Source organism: Acomys minous (assembly GCF_964271855.1).
Source record: "Acomys minous genome assembly, chromosome: 2".
Taxonomy (NCBI): domain Eukaryota; kingdom Metazoa; phylum Chordata; class Mammalia; order Rodentia; family Muridae; genus Acomys; species Acomys minous.
In genome coordinates this window covers 114990923-115012618 of record NC_140484.1, presented here as the reverse complement: position 1 = coordinate 115012618, position 21696 = coordinate 114990923, and the positions used below count along the sequence as shown (strand labels likewise).

Sequence of the window (21696 nt, the reverse complement as noted above, 5' to 3'; positions counted from 1 at the left end):
CTGTAGAAATAGAATTCATATATACTGTAATATAATAATGTTCTTAGATAAAGAGAGATGTGGGGATATAGTCGCACTTCCTCTCCTCCTCCCATGTGACTGGCCAGTCAGTTCCCTACCTTAAAGTTTTCTGGAGGTTGTTGTTGCTTTGGTTTTTCAAGACAGGATTTTTCTGTGTAGGCATAGCTGTTCTGGACTCGTTTTTGTAGACCAGGCTGCCCTCGAACTCACTGAGATTCTTCTGCCTCTGCCTCCCAGAGTGTTGGCACTACAAGAGTGTGCTACCAGGCTGGGCTCTAAGTTTATTTTTCTAGGAGAGTTTTGAGCCAATTCATTTTGGAGAGATGAATTTAGGGCCTGCGTGAGCATCCTTGGCTTCCAGCAAAGCCTCGTTCATTGAGCAAGGACAGTTGTCTCAGGAGCTAAAAGTATCTCCCTCCGTCTCATGAGTTAGGTAAGCCTTGTGACTTGCCAGGCAGAAGCAGGGGACAAAAATGGCTTTTAGATCAGACCTGGTGCTCTTAAGTTTGACCCCAGATTCACCAGAGGCAGAAACATTTCACCCAAGAAGAGTTGGGTCTGAATTTGGGGGTGACTGGGGTGGGACAAAATGGTCTACCCTTACTCTAGCTATCTCACCAATACTGTGTGTCTGTCAGCTGGCGGTACAGCCTCCGAGTCCACCAGGAAATTCGGAAAACTCAATTTAAGCTGGCAAATTCCAACCAGAAAGCATCAGGCTCCTACCTAACTCTCTAGGGTTGGGGTTGGGTGAGGTAGACCTCAGGTGGGTCCCTCATAAGGGATTTCAGAGGAAGTTCATCCATCCCTGCCCCCTGCCCGATCCTTCCCAGTCCTGTATCCACCCCTTCCACGCTCTTTCAGAGGTCGTGGGGAAAGGGCTGAGGGTTCTCTCTGGTCTAAAACTCAAAATTTCATAATTATTGAATTGATGTAGCGTTAAGCGAGGGTCCCCCATCCAATCCCTTCCTTGGAAGAGCACCTTCACAGGCAGCCTATCCCTCTGCTCTTTCGTGTTCCTGCCACTCACTCACCACCCACCAGGAAGATGCTTCCTTCAGCCAGTGAGAAATGGAAGCTCAGAGAATGGTTGGGAATTGAGGCTCCCCCAGCACAGAGAGACAAAAGAGCACACCTCCTGGTAGTTTGACCTTAAAGTCAGGTGGGCCTTGACATTCTCTCCCCATTCCAAAGAGGATGGGGTATTTTCAAGAGGGTTCTCAGTTCTCTAAGCACACTATGCCTTAGGACCCCTGAGGCCATTGGAGACCACCACGGTGCCCAGCAGTGTGGGCAGCTAAGCCTGGAAAAGTCTCAGTCAAGGAAGTAGCTCTTCCCTCTGAGACCTTTGCGTCCAGGTCCAGCCTGGCTGGCAGTGAGTGAGCTCTGCCATGACCATGAATCGACAGTGCAGGTGCCTCCTTTGACAATGACTTCAGGCAAGTCCTTTCCCAGACTCAGTTTCCTTATCTGACAAGAGACAGAAAGTTGTTAAAGAAGGCTCCTGGCATCTCTAAGTTGGCGCTTCAAAGAAGTAGAAGGGGTGCTAGGTGTGTAACCCCAGCATCTGGGAAGCTGAGGCAGGAGGATCGCTACAAATTGGAGAATAGCCTGGGTTATAGAGACTCTGTCGGAAAACAAACAAACACATAAAACCAAGCAACCAACCAAACTAAAGCCAAAAACCTGTGGCAGAGTGGGGAGTAGGAAACCCCTGCTGTTCTAAGGATCTTCTTTGGGGGGGGAGAATTCAGCTAAAGAGAAGCTTCCATTTCTATCTGAAATCCTGTCCTTAGATAAGCAGTTAGGTCATGCATTGGGTATGCAAGCCCTGGAACTACCTGAGGATCAAAGCTGACACAGATGTGCTAGTTGCCACTGGGTGACTTCGGGCCACTTTATCTCATCTCAGTGCCCCAATGTTCTCCCTGCTAACACAAATTAATAACAGTACTGGCATCATGGTCAGTACAGACGATCAGATGATACATGGTGGCCCAGGTTAGCTATTAATGTAAATTTGCAGAGGCCTCTGAGTACAGCTCCACCCTTTCCAGTCCTCTTGGTTTCTACAAAAATGTCACTATTTCTAACCTTGTACTGCTGCCAGGATTTCAGTCTTCCCTGGGTCGTGGCATCCTTTAGGGATGGGGGAAGGGCCAAACACCTGGGCTGAGCCAAAAGGCTCTCTGCCTTAGTTCCTTGTGGCCCATACTGGGGGTGGAACCCAGGACCTCATACGTGCTAGATATAAGCTCCTCTGCCATTGAGCTACTTTTCCAGTGGCCTTTACTTATTTATTGCCTCTTAGAGAAGAAAGTCCAGTCAGTCTTTCTTCCTGGAATAACAGCCACAGGCAGAGATGGCTGTGTGTCTTTGGCTTGCAAGGATGAGTAAAGGAGAGGGAATCCCAGCTGATTCATCCTACTGTAGGTCTGTACACACACACACACACACACACACACACACACACACACACACACCAGCTCCCCGGGGTTGAGGGTGTTTCTGCTTTGTCCTCTCTCTCACCCATAATGCCTAAAACACTGACTGGGGCAGAATAAACACTGGATATATGTATATAGATATAGATAGATAGATTTTTTTTTAAGGTGCAGAGCTAGCCAGCCCAATGACAAGTTCTGCTTTGGTAGTAGGATCTTTTTATTTTCTATCCAGAGGTGATGGTTAGCCAACCCTATGACTAAGCAAGAAATCAGAACATGCTTCAGATCTATCCCCTGGAGTTCTCCATCTTGGCTTCTAAGTCTCTTGTATCCACAGGGACTTTCCTCCAATGTCCACCCCTCCTAGCATGCTTAGAGGGCAGAGCTATATTTAAGACCCTGTGTATCAGTGAGTCTTCCTTGGCTATGGTTATCTTTCCACAAGATGTAGACTTGGCTCCGGTCTTCATCTTTGCTTTCTTGAAGCAAAGAACATCAAGTCTTTCCTGGTTTTTTGAAGTGGGAGGGAAAAAATGACAATACCAGTTATCAATGGTGATTGCCATTCATAACCCCTTCTGCCACTCATGGGTTAATGTACAACGTCTCAGGTACCCAGTCAAACATCATCAGCCTCCCTGCAAATCCATGAGACCCATCAGCAAGCCCATTTTATACAGGGGGGCATAGAAATTTGACCAAAGTGACAGGCTTGTAAAAAAAAGAGAGAAGCAGATGTGTCTTCAGGGAGCAGCTTTAGGAACAAGTGAGAATCTTAGCCACAAGCCTAAACCTCCTGCCCCTTTTCCTAGTTGTGAGTTAAACAGTGACTTCTCCAGTCCTCACTTTAAAGGGGCATAAGTACAGGGCCCACATCCTTCAGCTGAGAGAACTTCAGGGTTGACTACATATAGATAATGACATTACTATACCTGCATGCTGCAGAGCAGTGTGTATGCCAGCCTTTGCAAACTGTGGTTGCCGACCTTGCCCTTACTTACCCACTTGGGTAAGTTCATCTAAGGTATCGCAGCCCCCCCCCTCCCCGGGGAGAATCTGGTGAGTGAGAGCTCTTTTGATCCCTATTCTCCCTGAGGAAGAATCTAGAACTGTCTCCCATTGGTTTATTGTTGTTGTTTTCCAACAAAACTCATTTAGGGGTCTAGAGCGATGGTTAAAAGCATCCGCTTCTTTTCCACAAGATACAGGGTTGATTCTCACACCCACATGGCAGCTCACTTGTGCCTGCAATTCCGCTTCCAGGGAATCCAATGTCACCTTCTGGCTTTTGGGGACATCAAGCACTCACATGGTGTACTTGCAGGCAAAATACCCATATTCGTCAGATAAATAAATAAAGCCATTTTTAGTCCCCTTTTAAAGAATATAAGTTTCTTCTCAGACTCCTCTATCATCAGAGTGCTGGTGAAAAACTCATGCATTCCTTTAATACCAGCACTTGGGAAGAGACTAGTAGATTTCCATGAGTTTGAGGCTAGCTTTATCTATATGGTGATTTCCAGAACAGCTTAGGCTACATAGAAAGACCTTGTTTCAAAACTATATGATGTGTATATATTAATATATAACACTCACAATATATAATGTAAATATATTATGTATTTACATATAAATATCTACCTAGATATATAATATCTAGTGTGATATCACACTAGACAGACTTAGAAACCAAACACAGTTTGCTGCTGTGTTGGTGACTGATCCTCTGGTGCTAAAAGACACAAGGTAGGTTAATCTCCACTTTCAGTCAGCTTCTCCATGGTACACTAAGGCTTTGTCCAAGGATCCCATGTACCTAGCTCTTCCAGGCCACCCCATACCCAGTCAGAGGGAGAGTAGAGTTTTATGGTATTGAGAGGGTTCCCTCCTGGTACTTCTTTCACAAAATATTGTAAAGCATTTTTTCATTGAACATTTTTCCTTTCTTTTTAATAGATCACCTGGAAGAGCCTTTTCATCCTTCCTTTTCATGGCACATGCTTGCAAATGAGACCCCAATGTTATAGAACAGAACGGCGAAGTCCCTGAGAGCTTTCTCACATTGAAGTGAAGAGTAGAAGCAAAACGCATGCAAACCTGGGTGCGTTTCAAAGTGATGCTGCGTCTCTTTTCAATTCACATATCCGTAAGTCATTTCACTTACTGAGAAACACTGACAGTGCGGCTGAAGATGTCAAGGGAGGGGGAAAGTGGTGGAAGTCAGAGCAAGAATCCTGAACAAGGAAGAACTTGTCAAAGTTTGGCCAAGAGGGGTGTGCTCAGTGTCCCAGAAACGAGAAATTAAGGAGAAGACCCCCCCTCCAACGAGGGAAAAAACCAGAAGGGGAACAGAATAGCTGGCTTGGGGGAGGAACACACACCTCTGATTTCCAACTTCCAGTGGATTTAGAAACCAAGAATCGTGAATGTTGGAACCGTATGGAAAGCAGTGTCGCAGAAATGATGTCAAATTCATCTGAGAAGAGTGAAAGGCGGCTCTGACGCAGCCCGAGGCATCTCGGCTTAGAAGAGGGCAGGGTGGAAAGGGTAACTGCAGGAATCAGACACGTAGGAGGTTTTTTAAATAGGCAGAGTAAAGACCACAGCACTGCCACTAGGTTTCAGCCTGCCTCAGCCCACACCAGCCACCGCCATTTGGCACAAAACTTTCAATTAGGTGTTGCGGAGAGGGGAAGGAGGTTGTGGCGTGAGCACTGCTGATTCCTCTAATAGCTAAGCCGCAAGCACACGTCAGTTCTCCTCCCTAAGGGGACTCTGAGTCAGACTTCCTTATCCTCCCTCCCTGCTAAAATCTGAGCTGAAGAAGACAGAGAGATGCAAACGTGGAGGCCCAGAGAGTGTGGCAGGAAAGATGGTGTCCTGTCGCCTTTGGAAAAGGCCAGTGTTCTACCCAGACCATCGTAGGAATTCCTTGACCCTGTTACCCATCCCCTGAGGTCTGACACCCTCAAAGGTCTGAAGCGGCAGCGCGCCCCCCTGAGGCCCACCGTGGCAGTTTTGCTGCGCGCAGAGGTTCGCGCCGCTGAACCAGGTCGCGCGGGCCCGCCGTGGGGCGGGGCACCGGGGGTGTGGACGAACCCCGCCAAATGTCCTTACCTCCGCGCGGGCATCCGTCCGACCAAGCGCAGTTTGCTGCTGGGACTGCGGAGCCCGGGAGGCTCCCACGGGCTCAGACCGCGCCTCCCCCGCCCCCCGCCCCCCGCCCCCCATCCCCCATCCCCACCCGGACCTCAGACCCTTCGGTGGCCCTGGGCAGGGTCGCTGGGACCCGGGCACGGGCGCCGCGCGGGCGGGAGGAGGCGGCTCCTGCGGGGCGCGGCGGGGCGGGGCGGGGGTATCTGCTGAGCCCCGCCCGGAAGGGGGACATGGGAGTGCTTATCCCGGAGAACAAAGGCAGCTGGGGATGGCTCCCCCCCCCCCCTTGCCCCTTCCTCCTGGGGCCTGCCCCTGAACTTGAACTTGTACTTGACACTTTGTCCGGAAGGTGGCGAGGAAGCCTGTCTGAGCCGGGACGGGACTCCACCGCCACCTTCGGTCTTGGAGACCTGGAGAGCACGCACACGGTTGAACCCCTAGGGAGTCCGACTCTCCAGGGCCGCGACTTGCCCCAAACTGCCCAGTTCTCCAGGGCTCTAGGGTTCAGGGGTCCCTAGATGCGGAGGCCCTGAGTGTCGGGGCCTCGAGCCACAGCAGGCGGAGCACCGCGCCCCGCCGCGCCCCTCCTCCCGATCCCGCGCCCAGCCCGCCGCCGAGCTGCGCGGGGCAGGCAGGATTCTCTGCACGTCGCGTCGGCAGCTACTATTCAGCCGCTAATTGAACGTTAATGGCAGGTGCGGATGAGGTCACTGGAGCTGGCTTTTCTCACACATTTTTCATGCAAATTCGCGAAACTCTAAACAAATTTAAATAAAAAGCTCTTTGTGCCGCCCGCCTCCTAGTCCTCTCCTCTAGGCCTAGGATTGTGGCTCCTCCCGGTGCCCTGGGGCTCCAGCCGGCAGACTCGGCCACAGGATCCGGGCGCCCCGGGGAGTGCCGCCTGGTAGTCCGTGGTTCTGGCTTTGACTACCCTGTTGGTTCCGGCTGCTGTGAGCCGGCGAGATAGTTTTCTCTTTGGAATCTTGGGGCCAAATCAGGCTGGCCAGCCACCGATATTTATGGAGTAAGCGCCTGGCATCTGGATAGACAAGCATTCCACTGCTGACGTGTCACATCTTTCACACCCACACTGACCACCTTAAGCAGCTTTCTTGGTCCTTACCCTCTCCGTAGCTTATTTGGGAATAAGGTTGGGTGGTGACCAGCTATACGCACCAACGTCTGAGGAGTAAATGCGATTTGGGACTGCGCACGCACTTAGAGCTGGGCTGGGATCAAGAAAGTGTTAATTATTGTCTCGGGTCCAAGGGCCTGTGAGAATGAAAACTGATGAGAGCATGGTTGTGATTTTGCGCATACATGAAAAAACTTGTCAAAGGCTTTCCGAGCCTCATGACCCACTGTTTCTCCCCACCCCCTTTCCCATTCCAACCATAGAGAGCCCCTCGCCCGGCCAGTTTCCTAACTGTAGGGCTCTGCCTGTTTCTAAGCCTCTCTGAGCCTTGAGTTTCCTAGTGTGGCAAATGTGATTGTCTCATGGGATCTTGGTGAACACGGAGAAGACTTTTCTGGAGGCTGGGGAGCGGACGGGGACCCGGGCCCCAGTTCAGAACCTCTTAGCACTTCTCTTATGATGGCAGGACACCTATGCTCCCCAGCTTCAAAACAAGATAGGTTTCTGGGGGCCCTGGTGACCCTAGGCCACATCAGAGAGACAGACTTCCTAAAGCTTACAATCTAATCTCACAATCACACCTCAATATACCATGAGCTGTCTTTGTTGGTGGCTGAACTTGCATTCCTCCTTCTCAGTCTACCCAGAATTGGGGGAAGGGTTGATTAAAGACATAGATTTTTTTTTCAAACTTTTATTTGTTGTGATCTGAGGTAAAAACAGCAGAGGATTCCCAGGGCTAGAAGAACCCTTTCTCTCTCTTGGAATTTGTCTTAACCCTCCCTCAGGGTTATCCTGAAAGAAACCTGAAGAGTTTCAGTGATTCACGAACCTGACTCTGGCCTCTCTTACCTGCTCCACCAGCCCCAGCCTTGCTGCAGCCCCCAGCAGGTCTACCTCAGAGAAGCATGAGTCTAGGCTCTGGAGCATCCTACACCCATCAGGCTTGACCCACTGGGCTCTCAGGTCAAGGACCCCTGAAGGAAGAGACAGCATCTACAGAATGCAGGTGACCAGCCTCCAGGAGGCAGATAGCACAGTCCTCAGTAGCAATCCCAGCTGAAGTCTGTATATGGCTCTGAATTCCTCCTCCATCTCTAAGCGCAACCTCCAAGGGTTGGCATACCCCAGAGATGAGACTAGATGAGACTAGACCCCAGAGAATTAGGGGAGGCTCCAAGAAATATCTTATATGAACCTTAAAGAGAGGTTAATGTTTCTGACATATGGGACTGGCCACGAAGAGTTGGGGCTTAGGAGACTTTTTTAAGTGGCCCAGGCAAACAGGATATATTTGGGGTTAGGAGTCCAGACTGCAACCAATGAGATAGGTACTAAGTCTCAGTTCTGGCACACTTTAGCTGTGATTTGGAACATGTAACAACATTTCTGAACTTCAGTGTTGTCTGTAAAATGAGCATCCCAGTGGTTCCCACAGTAGGAAACTAGGTAGGGCTCACTGGACCAAAGCCAGGAGACTGGGCACCTGACAAGCCCTACCCCCAGCTGCTTTCCTGACTTCCAAAGCTGCCATCCAAGTCCAGGGACCCCCATGGGTTTCCCAGCTCTGTCTGGTCAGCTCTACTACGAATCTTTCCTGCCCAGTCCCAGGCCCCAGGATCCAACGCAGAGCTCTATGAGATGTTGTGCCTGGACCTAGGTTGGATCCCAAGCCTCAGTGCTCAGCTCCATGTTGCTGTTTATACACATCCTCTAACAATTAATCTTTTTGAGGGTAAAGCCAGATCGGGTGGTGTCTCTCTGGACACACGCTGCGTATGCAGATAGAGCTTTTCAGAGCCAGTCCACTCCTTTTCAGAGCCAGCCTGTCCTCAGCAGGGCACCCCCACTGGGCTAAAGCAAGTAGAGGTGTGGGTACTCCTAATCAGTGCAGCCCATAAGCCTCCTCCCCCCCTCCCCTCTGAATAGCTCCTCCCGGAGGGAAATCAGAGGCCACACTTGCCTTACCTACTCTAGGATACTGACTCTGCCCTTCATTTGCCAGGCAGGTTGGAGAAACCTACTGATTTCCCTGCTCTGTCCCCTGCATAGGTGAGATTGAAATAATAGGATGCTCGCCTAAGCAAGAACCAGAGGACCTAAGGCCTGAGCCAAGTGGGCTTTTGACTAACAGTGGCAGCCATGATGATGACATGTGATTATTAGGGAGGAGAAACGCCAGTGGCCAGAGGCTGCCTGCACTGTCAAGACACTTCCCTGCCACATCACCACCTTGTCTTGGAGGTGCCTACCCTTCATGGCTTGAGAGACGTTAAGCCTATTAAGTGACTACTAGCCTTCTCTTTTTCAGTAAGAGCATTTCACAAACACAGAAACACAGGAAGAAATCCTTCCCACTGCCCAGCAGTTGCTGTGCAGAACTTACTTTCAGGACCATACAAACACAGGCACAGTGTGGCTGATATAGTTTTATTTGGCTCTAGGCCTCTTGTATGCTGTGTGTATTTTACCACTGAGCCTCACATACCCCTGACTCCATGAATGACTTTTAACTGTATACAAATAAGAACACATGACTGCTTTGTGGTTTATTCTACTCACTTAAGTACATTAGCAGCCTTCCACATCAGCCTGCACGCAGAGATCTACCACATTTTTACAGCTGTGTAGTATTCCATGGTATGAACTGACCTATTGTTCACAGTTTTTGTTTTGTTTTGTTTTGGTTTGGTTTGGTTTGGTTTTTTTGAGACAGGGTTTCTCTGTGTATAGACCAGGCTGGCCTCGAACTCACAGCAATCCGCCTGCCTCTGCCTCCGGAGTGCTGGGATTAAAGGTGTGAGCCACCACACCCGGCTAGTTCATGGTTCTTTGCCCATGCTTCTTAGCAAACTTCTCCAGTGTGTCTGGGGCAAATTCCTAGTCATGAAATTAGTAATCAAGTATATGTGCCTTTTACATTTTGACATTTCAGAAAAGTTTGTTGGTTCTATTCTCCAATGAACTGCACAAAAATATCCAGCCAGTGGGGACAGAGGCACCAAGGGCCCCACCGAGAATAGCCCTGCACTGGCCTGCTGTGTAGGGTAGTACTTAGTGGCCTGCTCCTGTCCAGGCATGTGCAATCTGGGGGTCCACAGGTGCCCTGAGTCACAGCAGAGAGGGCCACTGGGAGTAGAGAGCAGGCAAGTGTGGCTGGGGTCCCGCCTGAATGGTTTCTTGAAGCCATTGTCTCTGTCCTGCCTGGTCTTCCTAACAGGAGTTGATTCAGGGTTTGGGTGGAGGGGGCTGTGCAGGAGGGGGTGTGCTGTCCTCACCACAGGCACCCAGGAATGTGTCATAGGAGGGAGAGAAAGAGGAAGGGGGGAACCCATCCCTGGGAGAGACAGGACGTCAAGAACCCCTGACTAATGAATAGCGAGTGTGCCCTTGAACCTCACTGGGCTTCGCCCCGTTCTCAGGCACAGAACAAGAGCCGAGACGCATCTGAGCCCAGCTGCACAGGGATGGCGGTGGTTCATCTCAGACACTTTGACAGGCCGAGCCCTTTGCCTGCATAGCTCCGTTCTGCCTCCCAGCTCCCCTGGCAACAGCACAGCAGCATGGCTCCTGGTTCCAGGCCCTGCCTGCTGTGAGCAGGAGGAGGGAGGAAAAGGAGCACCAAGGGGAGGACAGCTGCAGGGAAGTGCTGTTAACTCCTGGGAGGCTGGAGTCCCTCCTTTGGCAGCTTCACAGTGTGCTGCCTACTTCTTTAGGGGTGGGAATGCTGGCTGCGATGACAACGGTTCCATTTCCCAAGTGCCCAGACAGAGTGTTCCACAGCACAGCAGACCCAGAACAGGCCTGAAAGGTGAGGAACAGGCAGGAACGGAGGAGGCCAGCGGGCCAGTGATGAAGACCCTCTAGAGGCTGTGGAGCACGTCCCCTGGTCTCTTGCCAATCCCTAAGTGGCAGGATTGCTTCCTGTACAGAAGCCTCAGGATGGTGGCTACTGCATTTTCCTCTCCTGCTCGACTCTTCTGGTTCTGGTTCTTGGCTCTGTGTTTGTCCTGTGACCTCGGCAGGAATGGCCACTTCTCTGTCTGGTTCCATAAAAGCGGAACAGAGCCTGTCCCGTCACTTCCCTCCACAGGGCAATCTAAGACAAGGAAAGGTCTGTAAGCAGCTTCTACTTGGAAGGCTGGCGTCCTATGAGCCCCATTCGGGTATTATGAGGGCTGAGACCGGGAAATGTTGCTCCCAGGGAAGTTAGAAAGGGGAGGGGAGAGGCTAGTCCAAGGGTGTCTTCAGACCTCCCCAGCAGGGAAGTCCTGAAGCTTGGGGAAAGGACTTAGTTACAAACCATGGCCTTTGGAACCTGTGGGTGCAGCTGGGCTCAGGAGATAAAAGAGACTGAACTTATTATCATTCCAAAGCATTTTTCTATATTATTTATATGTCTTTGTGTACAGTTATATGAAAGTATGGTTATTATGTTGTTATTATATTTTGAGTCTAAGGAGAGATCCCAAAGCCTTGAGCATGCTCAGAAAGCTCTGTATCACTGACGTATACCCCAGCCCCTTTCTCATTTTAGGAACATGGAAACAGTGGCTAGGAGAGGCTATGTAGGCACTGTCCCAGGGTCACCCTGGCATACCAGGATACTGGTTCTATGTCCTCTAGACTCCACAGCCACACTTGTTCCAGCTGTGTCTGTAGCAGAGTCACCTGGCTGGGGAAGCCAGGCGTAGGGACCGGACATCAAGAAGAAGTGGTGCCTTCATGGATGACTCAGGGTAGGAAGCCTTTGAGCCTGAGGGCTTTGATCTGGGGAAGGTCCCCAATATATGACAAACCATTCCTGAAGCCGCCAGGACACTGTTCAGAGCATTTGGAACTAGACAAGAAGGCAAAGGCTCCAGACTCAGGCTGGAAGCATACCCAGCCGGACACATGCTGCCCGGCCCAGGCCTTCACTCCAGGACAGGCCACTTCCCAGTCCAAGTCCCAGGTCAGCAGTGCTGCAAGCTTCTGCGTTTGTTGTTTGTTCATTTGGTCGCTTGGTTGTTTCATTGTAGGCTTTATGTAGAGGTGTCTACCTGTGTCCCAGGGCAGCTTGAAGGAGAAAACGCTCACCGAGTTTCCTGAAAGTCAGGGAGCAGGAGGTAGGGTGACTCACAGGTGATAAAACAGAAAAACAAAAAACAAAAACAAAAACAAAAAAACCAAGAATTCCCAAATTACAAAATGTAGGGGCTGAGTGACTGCACACAGCATCATATTCGGTGTTGCTTTTCCAGGCCCAGGGAGGGAAGAGGCCCGCCTAAGACCACTAAGCAGGACGGTGGGCTGCAGAGCCAAGTCTCTGACTTCCTAGTGTGTGGGGCTGGCCTTCTTATGGCCTTGCTTCTTTACCAGGCCATCTTGGACACTGAAAGGGAAAGAGTTCAGTAAGAAAAAGAGAAAACGCAGTAGAAGCCACTGCAGTCAAGGTGTACATGTCCTGGGGAGGGGACAGTCTCCAAAATCCTGGGGGTGTCCTGAGGCTAGAAGCTTTCTTCAGTGACATAATACTGATGCCCACCTCTGGCCTAGCCTTCTCAGATACCAGGAGCACTAACCTCCCCTAGAGAAACAGAGGAGGCATGAGGAGGAAGCCCAGAATGAGCACAGGCCTCTACTCCTTGGCCCACAGGGCTTCTGAAAAGGGGCACCGGGAAGGTGAGAGGTCCAAGAGAAGCCTCATCCCCACAGAAAGACTGGGCCAGGTTTTCAGCCAGGATGGAGCGTGGAGCTTGGATCTGATGGGGTGTGCCCCCTGGGAGGCGGGCCTGACTTGGCGAGAGAGAGAAGGAGACCCTGGGATTCCGAATCCTGCCATCTTGTCAGGAATTGGCCTCGGGGAGGTTTGTGTGCTTGATGAACAGACACCTATGTGATGGAACGGAGAGACAGAAAGACAAATGGATTGATTTGAGTCCAGCTGTGTCCTCTTCCCTGGGCTGCTGGCTCAGGCCAGTTGCCATACTGGTACCTAGGCCATACTGGTAGTTAACACTCTGAACATCATCTCTGTGGCCACCCCCAACCCCCACTCCCCACCTCCCAGCCCCCATACCCCCCACCCCTGCCAAATCATAGCCATATTAAATGATCTTCCTATCTGTCACACAGTCAAGAAGAAGAGCATGTGTGTCTGGCACCAGTCACAGCAACTCCACGCTATGGGATTTTTCCAACATCACAGATGAGACTTTATCAGCCTCAGGACATTCAGGCTCTAAGTGCCCATTAATCCAGGCCAGAGTGTCTGCCCACAGCATCTCTTCCTCTGCAGCCTCTCTCCGGCCAGGGTTTTGCCTGCCTCCTGGTGGCCACAAACTCCCAGAACTATCTGGGCCTATGGTCAGCATCCTGACTTCAATTTCTAAACTCTGAGTTTCCTCAGAGCCACTCAAACTAATATGGAGGGCGTACTGTCCAGGATGGTCACTCAGCTGTAGAGTAAATCTCTTCCCCTGGCCAGCTCTCATAGCACTCTCCTGGCTGACCAAGAGAATGCCTACCTGTAACATACAGAGACTACTTCTAATTAGGATTGGCAGCTGGGAGATCTAGGAGCTGGAACACACCCAAGAGCAGCTACTGAAAAATAAAAAGCCTAGCAATGTAGAGAGGATTAGAAAGGACCAGTCTTGGGAAGTTTCCTTCTCAGGAACAGAGAGCAAGGTGCTGTGTTGCCCCAGGCAGTGCCGATGCCCCAGCCTTCACTGGGAACCATCCTGGGTCCAGCCAAGCAAAGGCTGCAGCCTCTAGAGGAGCCGGAGCCAGAGCCGGAGCCAGAGGTGCGCTTGGAATGTGATTCCCCAGCTTTGCCATGACACTTGGTGATGCTCTATTAGCAGAGTGTGACTCCTAAGATCCCTTGTCACCTCCTAAAGCCCCTACCAGCCCGCCCTCCCAGCACCACACTGATCACCAGATTAAGGAGCTCAGAGACACAGCTGAGGCAGCAGCTGAGGCAGCTAAGAGAGGGATGGGGCAGGGAGGGCAGTAGGCAGCTCCCCCAAGGTCCTGCTATCTTTTCTCTCCCCTCACCCTACTGCGGGCAGTTGGCTCACTGCACCTGACTTCTGTAGCCTTCTTCACCAAGCTTTGGACTCCACCAGACTCCCAGCGAGACTGAGAAACACCTCAGGGAGGCAGGTGAAGGGCTATTGAGGTAGAGAGAGGTGGGAAGTGGGAAGCTGGCTAGAGAGAGCCCTGCCACAAGAGGAGAGAGGCCTGGGCTCACCTGTTGTCCTCAAGGCCATCTGAGGCCAATCATAGAGCTGCCTGCTCTGGATTGGGGAACATCCCACCTTGTCTGAGGAAAGAAGGTTGGCAAAGAAAGAATAAGAGAGGGAATTGGGCATTAGAACATTTCCCCCAAAGACACCCCAACTTATTTAAGACACACAGAGTGGCTGGACGTGGTGATATATGCTTTTAATCCCAGTACTTAGGAAAGAGAGGCAGGGAAATCTCTTTGAATTCAAGGCCAGCCTGGAGTACTCAGGGAATGAGGAGAGAGAGAGAGAGAGAGAGAGAGAGAGAGAGAGAGAGAGAGAGAGAGAGAGAGAGAGATCTTTCCTGTCTATAAAGAATGGCACAGGCTTGTCTTGTCTGTGACAGAATGAATCAGAAGGGATCAGGTAGTCGGGCCTGACTAGTCCTAGGCCGCATATGTCACAAGAGGGCAAGACTGGTGGCAGTGAATGGCGGGAAGAGACCAACAAAGAAAGAGCTCAGGTCAGATGTGCGGACACTTGTACATGAGTGAGAGCAGCAAGTCGCACCCCTGCCCCTCATTTCCTGGGGTTCCTGTGGGGCTCCAGGGGGTAGACACTCTGAAGGCATGACCTGCTAGGAGGCCTGGCTCAACTTAGCCTGGCAGGCAGGGATCCAGCCTGTCTGAGGCCTGTGCCCCATCCCTGGGTCTGCAGGGTGTGAATGGGACACACCCAGCAGCAGCTACCTTCCACCCAGCTTCTCCTGTGCTGGGCTGATGGCTCTCCACCACTGCAGCATGCAGGCCAGAGGGAGACTCAGGCTTGGGAGTGGGCTCTGTGAGGACAAGGGGAGACAGGACCTGGTGATTCCTGATTCTCCATCAGTTGCTCAAAAAGAGACACAATCACACTTGAGCCTATGCAGCCATCAAATTCTTCCTTTCATGTCCCCACCCACTGCTATTCAGAATTCACTGGTGTCATCCTCACCATTGTCCTAAAGGAGCACAAGCTGAAGTGGTCACCCCCCCAGCAAAGATTTCCTCAGCTAGGAGGGAGCCAGGAGTACTCGAAGCTCAGCTTCATCATTTTGCTGCTGGGATTAGGAGTCAAAGGGACTTGCGCTGTCCAAGGTCATACAGCAAGCCGGTGGTGGCAAGGCCATGACTGTACCCTGTCTACCACTCTACTTCAAGGTCCTAAAAAGAAGCTTCTCCATCATATCCTAAACGAGATGCTGACCTGCTATGGACGGCAGGGGTCTGGGGACAGAGGAGGCCAGTAATGCGATAAGCCGACCGGCCATCTGGCTCTGGGACAGAGGACAGCCCAGACTGGTCGCTTTTGCTGCCTGGTCCCAAGGGGCCCTGTGTCGCAAGAGACAGACTGCCAGATGGACAGGCAGTGGCCTAGGTCTGGGTAGAAGCCAATGAGTCCCCTGGAGTCAGAGCTCACAACTTTCCAGGGGTAGGGGAAGGAACGGAGAGAGTACAGAGAGCAAGGCCAGGCTCCCTACAGGCCAAAGAACAGCAGGACAGGGAAGGTGGGATTCCCCATCCAGAGCGGAGCCTAGCTCCCCAGGTAGGCCCATCCCATCCCTGCCAAGCTCAACTCCACAGCCTCCAGCCCACTGGCCAGCTACAAACAGGGCCCCCTCCTGGGGGAGGAGGAAGGCAAACACATCTCCCCTGGCACCTTCTCAGACATGCATGCAAAACTAATTAACATGGGGAGACATGCGAGCAGCCGGCCAGCTCCACACCCTTGAGTCCATGCAGACAAGGCGAGCCCTTGTCCGGGGGACCTGCACAAAGCTTTGTTGCTAATTTAGGCATCTGTCTCTGTCTGGTCTGGTCCTCCTGCCTGCACTGGGGTTTTTCCCAGCCCCTCGGACAATGCTGGGAACAGGCCCGCAGATCCCTTATTCAAATCACACCCGGGACAATAAGCTCATTGTGCAGGCCACAGAAAGGGGGATGCTGGGGGGGTGGGAGTGTGCAATGGGCATCGGGGAGTGGAGAAGGGTGGGGGGTGTGTGTGAAGAAAATAGGAAGCCAGTAAAGTGTTTACTAACATAGCCCCTGCAGCTGCCTTGGGCCCCTTGCCCCTCCCTTGCTAGGCTGGGAGCTGGGACTGAGCTGTGGGAGCCCCAGAGTGGATGAAGGACCTGGTGCCTATGGGCCCAGCAATAGCTACAAAGCCTGACTCAAGCCTTCATCCTGGTGGCTTCTCCTTCAACAATCTACTCCGCATGTGCAAGGGGCAGGCGTAATTTTTTTAAAAGCATAGTTTGGGGGGGGGGCTCTTTTCTTTCTCACCTCAGGCTTAGCAGAGCAGCCTGCAGACTCACTGCATAGGAGACAGGGTTAGGGATAGAGGCGCTGGCGGCTGTGCTGGGTGGGACGGGCTGTCTCGGCCATTGTCTTCCGGCAACATTTCATTTTCTCCTCCTTCCCATCTAATAAATTAGAGAGTAGATGGTAAACCGCCAAGAGGCATGCTCTCCACGGACATGGCGGACAGGAAGGCAACCCTGCGAGCTCGTGGCAGATGGGGCTCCCCCAGCCCAGCCACTGCTCAGGCCATACCTGGCCAGACACTTGAATGCATCCCCACACCATGAACAGCATGAGAGAGAGAGAGAGAGAGAGAGAGAGAGAGAGAGAGAGAGAGAGAGAGAGAGAGAGAGAGAAACCCTATATCTGTACGTGTACAAGTACGTATATACCAGCATCCTGATGTCCCTGAGGGGGAGAGCTGAGGCTTTGAAATGTCTTCCTTTTGCCAACACCGCCCCCAGCTCTCTGTCACACTGAGCACGCCTAGACAGGCCGACATAAATAGACACACACAGCCTGACACTGACACGGAGATACAAAAAGAAACACACACACCCAGAGGCGGCCACAGACCCACACTGACAATGGTAGAGTGAGCGCTGGATGGCAAGTGCATTCAGTCAGAAGCTTCCAGCCGCTGGGGTGGCCAAAAGGTTATGGTGTGGCTGCAAGGCAGCACTCCCGCACCCTCCTTCCTCTGCTGCATCTCAGGCTTCTATGATGGAGAAGTGAAATACAATGTCACCACCCAGAATCAAATGAAGCAAAGGACTCTTGAGAGAGGAAAGTTTGCAACTGGTCCAGCCCCCAGTCAGGGTTGGCCAGGCTATCTCAAGAGATAAAAGGAAAGGTAGTAAAAAGCCACTCTGTCCTTCCTTTTCTTCCTTTGTTTTCTGAGGCAGGATCTAATCTCGCCCCTGGGCTCCTTCTGAGCTGCCACCCATCCCCCAGGTACTAGGGCTAGAGGTGTGAATCACCATATTTGGGCTTCAAAAATTATCTTCATTGTCCTGCATCTCAAAACAGCATGGCCTGAAGCTGGGGCAAAGCAGAGCTCTGATGGGTTAGTTTTCTTTGCAGGGCTACTTCAGGCTCCGGTTTCTTGCCGTTACAGTAATTCTGAGAAGGGCATCGTAGGATGAAGAACATAAATTGGTTAATATGTACCATCCTGTGATGGAAAAACATTGGCTTGAACCAGTCAACAGTTGACTGGCCCCACAAGAAGGGAACATTCCATTTATTTATTTATTTAATATTACTGTATTATATTTTGAGATGGGGTCTTATTAGTTGTTCTAACTGACTGACCTTGAGCTCCTGGGCTGTCAACAGTTGACTGGCCCCACAAGAAGGGAACATTCCATTTATTTATTTATTTAATATTACTGTATTATATTTTGAGATGGGGTCTTATTAGTTGTTCTAACTGACTGACCTTGAGCTTCCTGCCTCAGCCTCCTGAGTACCCAGTACTGCAAGTGTATGTCCCCACACCTAGCTTTCCTATTTCAATATCTCACCCACATGGGCGGCTTTTGTCCCGGTGAAGGAAAACAGTAGCAACAACAGTAAAGAGTGGACCTGACCTGGACCTCTCTCTCATCTATAGCCACAGTACACATGGAGAAAGGAACAGCTGCTGGAAAGAGCTGTGAGCGTATATGTGGGGCCTATGGCCTGTGTTGGGAAGGAACCCACCTTTTTTGTCATCACCAAGCTGCCTTTTCTCCTTTCTCTTCTTCTGACTCTGGGGCATGTCCTGAAAGAAAGACAAGGCCAGTGAGAGGGAGAGCAGACAAGGAAACGAGACAACTGAGCACCTACTTCAGCACAGGGGTCTGTGAGCCACTCCGCCACAGAGGAGCCTTTCTCCACAGCCTCATGACTGAAGTGTGTGCTGTCAACTGGCTCCCATATTTAAACTCTTGGCAAGTCTCTGTGGATGTAACATTTACTCAGGAAACTGCCTCCAGAAATCTAAGCAAAGGGAGCTGCAAGGGAGCCGAGGCCACCCAGTGCAAGGAAGACCCACTTGCTGTTAGGCCCCGAGCATCCATCCGCTTGCTCTGTTGCTCACTTGTAAGAACATGCTGTCTTCCCAGGAAGGCATCCTCACTGACTTCCAGGTTTCCTAAGTGACAGGCAGAAGTTTCAGGAAGAATCCTGCACTGCCCTCTCACTAGCTACTACTCACCTGCGTCCATCGAAGAAAGCCTGTTTCCAGTGTGTTCACCTTGCCCACCAGCAACAGCTGGACTGAACATATGAAGCCGAGGGCAGGACATACCCCTCTAGTTCTCTGGTGGCTCAATCATTCAAAGATTTAGAAAGAATTTCCGTGCAACCAAAAGCGGCATGGACTCTCCTATGTGCTTTGATAACCACTATACAGTAACTAAGAGCTTTATACACACACACACACACACACACACACACACACACGCACATGCCCATGCCCATGCACACATGCACATGCACACACACACATACACACATGCTCATGGACACATGCATGCACACACACACATACACACATGCCCATGGACACATGCATACACACACACATACACACACACACACACACACACACACACACACACACACACACACCAGTAACAAGCCCACCAGAATAGAAGTAATCAGAAGAAACCCATTTGTCTTTCCTGTCCCTGGAAGGCAAGGGATATAAAAAGCCTGTAGTCAGCAACAGAGGATGAGGATTCCTTTGCAGGGCTGGGCCACAATCTAGCTGTGTGGGGAGGTGGTGGCCACGTGCTCACCACTGTCAGTTTATATGCACACCTAACTGCCAAAAAACGGTGCTCAGGATCCAGCCTGAGCGGAGCCAGGAGAGAATACTGAACCTGATGCTCCAGACAAGCTTCTGGTGCCTAAGGAGGAGAAAGCATGGACCCCAGGTGCCGTTTATTATTTTATTGCACTTAAGATGTTTCCTACTAAAAAAGTAAAACATTTTTTTCAAAAGGTGTTTCCTACTAGTTTCACACATAAATCTCAGTAAGTTATTGATATTCTGACTCTTTAAGATCCAGTTTGCTTTAAAAGGAGAAGAGGAAGCTATAGAACCAGTGGGATCTAGAGCATTGAAGTCTAGCTTGAAACTAAGTGACAGCTGATGGTCACCATGGGCAAAGCATGAGCTGGCCTCTGACCTTGCTCTCGCAGGTCCTTGAGGAATGGGGGGGTGGGGGGGGGGTGGCGATAGGGGCGGCTAGAAGCCACAGACTGATGATAACTGTCACACCCCATGCCTGCTAACTCAGCATCCCTCCCCTCAGCCTGACCTTCCTGTTGTGGATGGATATGTGAAGTTCCATATTACAGGAGCTATTGGGCTCCGTGGAGGACTGTGGTTTCTTCCCCTATGTCCCCAAGGCCTAGCTTGACACATAATGCGCAGTCAATAAATGTTGAATGAATAAATGATTGTGGTAGGGGAAAAAAAAATAATGTGGCATGGGAAGATGTCCAATTTCTGAGCTCCATAATTCCCTTGCAAACTTGGAAATGGTTCCATGAGCTACCAGAGTCCAAGCCAAGTGCTGTGAGGTGACAGGCACAGAGTGGGTATGCCTGCTCAGCTCCAGCTGGCCTAGGTGGCACAGGGCCTAACAGCCTCCATCTCACCCATCTTGTACCCATGGTGACCAGACCAGTTCCTTTAGCTGGCTCCCTGCCTTGTTATTCTCAGCTTCCTCCATAGGATGTGATGTTCCATGCCTAAATCTCAGGCCCTGTCCAGCACCACTCCCCCAGATTCTCTGAACCTCTGGCCAGAGAATATCACCCTCTGGCACAGTTACCCTGTCCTGCCCTCTTGGTGGTCTAAAAGACAAGTTTGGGCACAGGAAGCCTTCTCTGGTATTTCTATCTGCAGAAAAAAATTCCTCTTTTCTTAACTTCCTGGACCCCAAGTAAATCACATACCCCTGTATGTGTGCTCATATACCCGTACATCTGTGCCTGCTAGGAGTGTTCAAGGCATTCTTTCTGACCCAGACCAGGAAGCAGATCAGAGTTCTCCCTACACTATGGGGTTTACCAACCATCAGGAGACACACAATTAGTGCAGTGTCACTGACAGAGAGTAGGCTTGGTCCCTTGCTTGCCATCTTCCAGGAATTTTATTCATGAAATGTGTGACATGACATCAAGATGGGATAGAGTCTCTCTCTCTCTCTCTCTCTCTCTCTCTCTCTCTCTCTCTCTCTCTCTCTCATCACCTTCTCCTCTTCTCCCTTTCCTTTCTCTCCTTCTTTCTCAGATCAAGGGATTGAACTTGGGCCCTGGTCTTTCTTTTTTATCTTTTTTTCTTTTTCGGGAGGGGGTGCAGGGGAGGTTTAAGACAGGGTTTCTCTGTGCCACCTCGGCTGTCTTGGAACTCGCTTTGTAGTCTAGGCTGTCCTCGAACTCTGCCTGCCTCTGCCTCCTGAGTGCTGGGATTAAAGGCGTGTGCCACCACCACCTAGCTGTCCTGGTATTTCTTGAGCGCTATTCCCAAAGGCTGCAGATGATAATAGTAGCTCACAAAGAGGAAAAGCTGGATGCTCGTAGTTTCTGAGCTAGATCAGAAAGGCCCCAGAACCTGGGTCCTGTTGAGCCTTATGGCTTCTGCCTCTCTGCTGTACTCTAATGTAAGGGAGAAGTGGCAGTTGGAATGGAATCGAGAGGTTGGCTAGATGGCTCAGGGAGGCTGCCAAGCCTGGCAACCTGAGTTTGATCGCCAGGCTCACACAGTAGAGAGAACCAGCTCCTGCAAATTGTCCTCCGGTCTGGACACATGCGCACACACACCATACAAATGAACATACATAAGTGTTAGTATGTATTTGAATACACTCGGGTATCAGAGGTCGCAGGCTCATAAGGGTAGGTAAACTGAGACCTTATCCCTCTCTTTGCTGTCTTGTAGCACTAGGGAAGGAAACGACACTCTCAGGGGTGATGGCCACTCTCCTAGCCAGCAGGTTTTTGGTCTGCCAAACTGGCAGACAGAAGGAAGGCCTGGCATTCTCTGCCCTTCAGAGCCCTTCTTGCTCTTCCAGAGGACCAGGTAGAGATCTGCACACTCTTGTTGGACACCTTACAGCACCTGTAATTCCGTTTCCAGGGAACCTGAACCCTCTTTTGGGTTCTGCAGGCATCTATACACACACACAGCATCCATACACACACACCACACCACACCCTGCCCCCTGCAAAGACACAAATCTTAGAAAGAAAACAAGATTGAACAGAGGACACAGACCCTAGTCTTTCCCCATAGGAGTGTGTGCCACTTCTAGGAACGGAAACAAGGCCCGCGTTCACCCTGACCCGCTAGTCTCTTGCAATTGTGGGAGCTGGTGGAGTGGGGGCTA

General features: G+C 51.0%; 1 protein-coding gene across 6 annotated transcripts in view; it reads right to left on the bottom strand.

Moving 5' to 3' along the window:
* Positions 1-8900: 8900 nt before the first annotated feature.
* Positions 8901-21696, bottom strand: part of LOC311580431 (uncharacterized protein) — a 32579-nt gene continuing 19783 nt past the window's right edge. Inside the window, exons 4-6 of one of the 6 annotated variants that reach the window (XR_014773462.1) lie at positions 18014-18074; positions 11431-12633; positions 8901-10858 (exon numbers count right to left, since the gene is read on the bottom strand). Coding sequence is in view for 5 of the 6 variants with exons in the window: in XM_084752017.1 (XP_084608143.1) it covers positions 12380-12633; positions 18014-18074 (315 nt within the window). In the remaining variant the exon portion in view is untranslated. The other 5 variants (XM_084752018.1, XM_084752019.1, XM_084752020.1 and 2 more) reach the window with 5 other exon arrangements.